Below are 4,844 nucleotides of genomic sequence, written 5' to 3'. Positions count from 1 at the left end.
ATAGAAAAATATTTTTTTAAAAAAAAGTAAAAGTTTGCATGACTTAATCCTTGAACTTATCAACTCATTATTTTTTTAAAAAAAATAAGCCAATTAAAGGTAGAATTGATTTCTAAATTATATGAACAAAAACATCTGATCATGAAACCATCTTACCGAATTTCTTTTTGAGAAAATAAATTTGTAGAAAAACTTCTTTAAATTATTTTAACTCTTTAAATGCATCATTAAATCTATTAAAAAAAAAATCAAAATCCATTACAATGCAAGACAAACCAAAGGTGGTTTAGAACCGGCTTACTTACCTCTCTATGTCTTGGCATGTTGCTCACTTTGCCAAGTGACATACACACAGCAGACTGAAGCGGTAAGGATATGATTTCACAAAATGGTAAGAAATATAGTCAAATATCAACTTTCTCCTGAAACTAATTGAACTAGAAGAGTGACCTTTAGCTTCTGATATCACCATTAAATTTGAGTCAGAACATAGTGTAGATGTCATTAGCCCAATTGCTCAGTTCCCACCATTATCATCATTCTGAAACAGCAAAATATCACACAGTATAATGTGAAGAAAAAAACAAAGGTACTGGGAGCGGGAGCAATCATTCCAAAAAATCTGAATGAGAATTGGATAAGGCAACACTCGGTTAGTCTTCAACTTCAACAACCTCACAGCCAGTGGCCATGTCAGATTTAGTAGTTTCCACTGCTTTATCTTCTGCAACCCCCCCAAAAAAAAACAGATTCAACAATATTCTTACGTAATGCAGGTAATGCACAAAGCTAAAAAATCAAGAGTGAACCTTTCTTTTCTGTGATAGGACTCTGGGTGTTTCCTTCGAATGGTTGGGTATCAACAATCACTCTCGGAATCTCTTGAAGAAGACGCTGCCGCTCAGCAGATGTTTTAAGCTTCTCTCTTTGATCGATATATTCAAATAGCGTAATAACCAGAAGAGGTCAAGATGAAACAATGTCGTTACATACATTTGTTCAATGCAGATAGTGCAGGTTGTATGCGTGCATGTATATGAAATATTTTGAAGGATATTCTCTGCGCCATCCCTTATCATTTGCTCTATCTATTAATCTTTGTAATCTCACAATCTCTTTATCTATCCACTGCAAAAATTAAACCAAAAGCAAAAGTATCAGGTGCACTAGTAGACAAACAAAATGAATCTTGCTATATATGGAAATGAAGAGTTTAGATACATCATGCAACCATTCTGAGCTACTCCAAAACTATAACCATTGCACACTATATATATGGAATGACATACATGATTCATTCTGTCGGCGTGAATACTAATGATCTTCTTTTCAAACTCTGTCTGTCAAAACAGTAAAACTTTGGTAAACATTGCTCAAAAGGATGAACATTGTACAAGAAGTAATTAGCACAATTTTTTATGCCAAAATTTAGACTCGGAACACAAACAACACTATATAGTCTAATAAAGATGTAGTCTAATAAAAGAAAGCTTACGACGGTGGATCTTTTAAAGAGGCCTTTATTAGCCAACTGGCACAATTCTTCACATTCTTCCTACAAATGAAATTATGCAACTATTTTACTAGTGTCAAAAGATTTCCCACAAACCAAAGTATATATGCATGTATTTCTCAAAGCTAAAATCCTAGGAACCTATTGATATCTTCATACCTCCTCAAAATCATCTTCCGATAACCTGGATATCTGAACATCCTTATGAAAATTAGAAACACAGAGAACAATGTCGGTGAGCATTTCTCCAATCTTGTACGTTTCTAAAGACTTCTTAACACCTGTTGTAGTAGTTGGATGATGATATTCATAGAATAATAATTTTTTTTCTAGATAATTTTGAGATATGTATGAAAAACATTAAAACAAATACATGATAAGTGACAAACCTAAAACCTGACCCAGTTTGTACATCTTTGCTGGTGTAAACTCAAAATCCTTGCGATCAAGCTTCACCCTCACAAAACAGCCAGTGACTTTTCCATCAAAAGTGTCAGGGGTTTTAAGAAGTTCTACAAATAAAGATCTCTTCAAATAGACTGCATTTATGTTCTTCCCAACTATGGAGGCATAACAAATTTCAGGTGGTGCAAATGCATTCTTTTGGCAGCTCTTCGGATGCCAGTTAAGATTCTTGTTCTCAAATGGCTTTTTTTCCCTCTTGCATCTTCTAATTGAGTGATCACCCTCTTCTGAACTGATAGATAATTCTTCATCTGATTCATCTGTTGCATAGAAATGATTCTCCAGCATGCTGTATAGTTTGTAATACTTCACTTTTTTTTTCCCAAGCAATGCATACAGTTTATCATCACATAGTACAGCAATTTTCTTACTGGAGTGTGGATCAAAAAGATTGTTTTTATGTATGTAATCTTTTATAATTTCATTTGCATCCAACTGTGTAATAGGTTCTTCTGTATCCTTCCCAACCGACGTAAGAAAATTGATAAGCTCAGTGGAACCCCAGCCAAGAAACACTCTTTTCTTTGACTTAGGCCTTGCTAGATGTTTTCTTGGTCTACCACGACCACGTTTCAGATTCACAAGAGGTAATATATCATCATCATCATCATCATCATCATCTGCTTCATTTTCACAAGCATCATATCCTGCATCCTCTTCAGCAAGCTTGTCTGAGTCAGATTCACCCGTTAAATGTTTGCCTCTTTTAAGGGCAGCATTTGCAGACTGAAGATCAGCCAATGTCAATCCCTCCTTATCCTTTATTATGTCCCAATATTCTTTAAACAAGAACTCATAGGTCTCAATATCTTTAAAATCAACCTTTTCCTGAAACAAGTAAAGTTGGAGTTCAGGATAGGAAAAAGACATGAGTAGACATGCACACACATTGAAGCAATCAACATGCATTAACCTTTTTTTTTTTGTTTTCCATTTATCTAATATGTAAAAGTGCAATTGAGCAATGGATTAAGTTGTTAATTCTCAAGCTATAAAGTATAAACAGCTGAATTTTTTGGAATAGAAATAGACAATCAGTTTCAACTTGAAATAAAGGAATCCCAGAAATAGTCAAACAGGAATTTAAGTATTTACATACCCCATCTGAATCGACAGCTATGTTCTCCTCTGCTAACATAGCTATCTTTAAGCAATTAATGCAGAATCCTTTTGTCCTTTTTTTGAATTTCACAAACTCAGCATCCTTCAAGCAATGTCGGCATACAGAGCTTGGGCAGCAATAACATTGAAAGGCAGATTTCTTTCGGCAGATAAAGCAAGAGTGCCAGTCTGTTAGATAGATAAGTCAATACACGACTGATATGTCAAATGAAAAGGGAATAAGGATGGTACAAGCTTCTAAAATGGAAAACAATCAATATACCATATCAGAAACTCCATTTCGAGAAGTTCAACAGAACATATTTAACAATAGGTGGTATTATACCATCAAACAGCAAGTTTTGTTATAATATTTGCATGATCAAGACAACAATTGGGGGTGGGTAAAAGAATCAGGTTTTAGGAATGTACCACAAATCCAACTTTCTTCGGACTCCAATATTGAGGGTTCCTTTCCAACACATTCAGGATGGTAAGATTTAAGACAATGCCTAGAAAAAGGGAAATACAGTTTAGAGCATATTCAAAGCAAAAAATGGCAGCTGAAGTTAACTATAAACAGTTCCACAAAATCAAGGAAATGTGCTGAACAAAAAAACTAATAGTTACGTATATATGAGACAGATAGAAATGACAATACAAAAGAAGCGGTAGTCATACCAAATGTGTTGTTCATCGTGGAATTCTCATGGATAGCAGGAAAATGAAGAAGCACAACACATCATATGAAATCAATAAACCAGAGTTATCTAACAAAAAAAAACTGCAAGGAACGGTTTTGGTACCAGAATGGACATTACTGATGCTGTGATAGCAATTTTCGTGAAAAGAGCTAAGAGAAAAGATTGCAATGTGACTATAACTCAATCAAGGACATACACTAAGAAAAACGAATTGTGCTTCGTTGACCAATCTACAGCAGAACATTGCCACAGGTAAAAAAATGTTTTTTTTTTTTTGCATAAAGAAGGTCATACAGAAACTGTCATCACTCATCAATGATCAACACGAGGAGCTGAGAATTTCAAAGAAAAGAAAATTAAAAGTAGCAGGAAACCGAAATCGAGAACCCACTTGAAATCGCAGACCATGAGATGTCCTCCGTCCTTACAGACGAAGCAGTAGTCGTCCGCTATCTCCTCCTCAGGCACTCTTTTCCTCTTCATCTCGCACCTCCTCACGTCAATCCCCAGAATAAACCAACAAAGATACTCCAAGTCTATAGCACCTACAACAAGTGCCAAACTTCCAGAGTCAATAGAAACCAAGACCAAAAACCCACATTGAAGTATCGGAGGCTTAAAAACCTACCTTCTTGATCCAAAAAAGGGAATATTAGTTTGCGAGGTACAGGCAACACTCTGCAGCTGTATAACAGACTAGGCAAAGCAGAGATCACGATCCCACGAATTCTCTGCGCGCGAGGGATGATGACGGAATCGAACACCTAACGAGGAGATCGCCGAATCGACGAACACTGCCGTTATTTTCCATCCCTTTCTCGTTTAAGAACTCCGAAAGCATCGGCTACCCAACGAGGCAGTGACGAATATGGACCGTTGGATGGAAAAGGAACGTCTCGGATGAGACGAGCTCTTCTCGGAAATAAATGTGATTTGTGACAATTATTGTTTCGAGGTCCGTAAATATATTATCATTAAAGTAAAAAAAATATTTTTATTATCCTTTTAAATTATATTTTAACATATTTTAGCCAATCATTCTTTTACGGAAATAATTTTAG

At 35.5% G+C, this 4,844-nt stretch overlaps 1 protein-coding gene across 2 annotated transcripts; it reads right to left on the bottom strand.

Annotated features, from left to right (window-relative positions):
- Positions 1-432: 432 nt before the first annotated feature.
- On the bottom strand, positions 433-4,601 carry LOC121984754 (uncharacterized protein At5g08430-like). 2 transcript variants are annotated; one of them, XM_042537879.1, is made up of 11 exons: positions 4,412-4,601; positions 4,175-4,328; positions 3,512-3,591; positions 3,078-3,268; positions 1,903-2,806; positions 1,673-1,794; positions 1,496-1,555; positions 1,290-1,340; positions 1,058-1,128; positions 810-949; positions 433-724 (listed from the first exon to the last, which is right to left on the bottom strand). In XM_042537879.1, the coding sequence occupies exons 2-11, from the start codon at positions 4,264-4,266 to the stop codon at positions 654-656; spliced, it is 1,782 nt and encodes a 593-aa protein (XP_042393813.1). In that variant the 5' UTR covers positions 4,267-4,328; positions 4,412-4,601; the 3' UTR covers positions 433-653. The 2 variants fall into 2 exon arrangements, 1 of the variants encoding a protein (XP_042393813.1); XR_006112993.1 differs by lacking the exon at positions 433-724 and having other exon boundaries at positions 815-949; positions 1,290-1,336.
- Positions 4,602-4,844: the final 243 nt, after the last annotated feature.

The sequence above is a fragment of the Zingiber officinale genome, chromosome 5B (genome assembly GCF_018446385.1).
Source record: "Zingiber officinale cultivar Zhangliang chromosome 5B, Zo_v1.1, whole genome shotgun sequence".
In the NCBI taxonomy this organism is placed as follows: domain Eukaryota; kingdom Viridiplantae; phylum Streptophyta; class Magnoliopsida; order Zingiberales; family Zingiberaceae; genus Zingiber; species Zingiber officinale.
This window is presented reverse-complemented; position numbering and strand designations above follow the sequence as displayed.

Excerpts from the sequence above, each read along its gene's own strand:
- LOC121984754 (XM_042537879.1), bottom strand. The coding sequence starts at position 4,266 with ATGAAGAGGAAAAGAGTGCCTGAGGAGGAGATAGCGGACGACTACTGC. Across the intron at positions 2,807-3,077 it reads TAGCTGTCGATTCAGATGGG|GAAAAGGTTGATTTTAAAGA; the intron begins GTATGTAAATAC and ends TACTTGTTTCAG. Across the intron at positions 1,341-1,495 it reads TCTTTAAAAGATCCACCGTC|ACAGAGTTTGAAAAGAAGAT; the intron begins GTAAGCTTTCTT and ends CTGTTTTGACAG.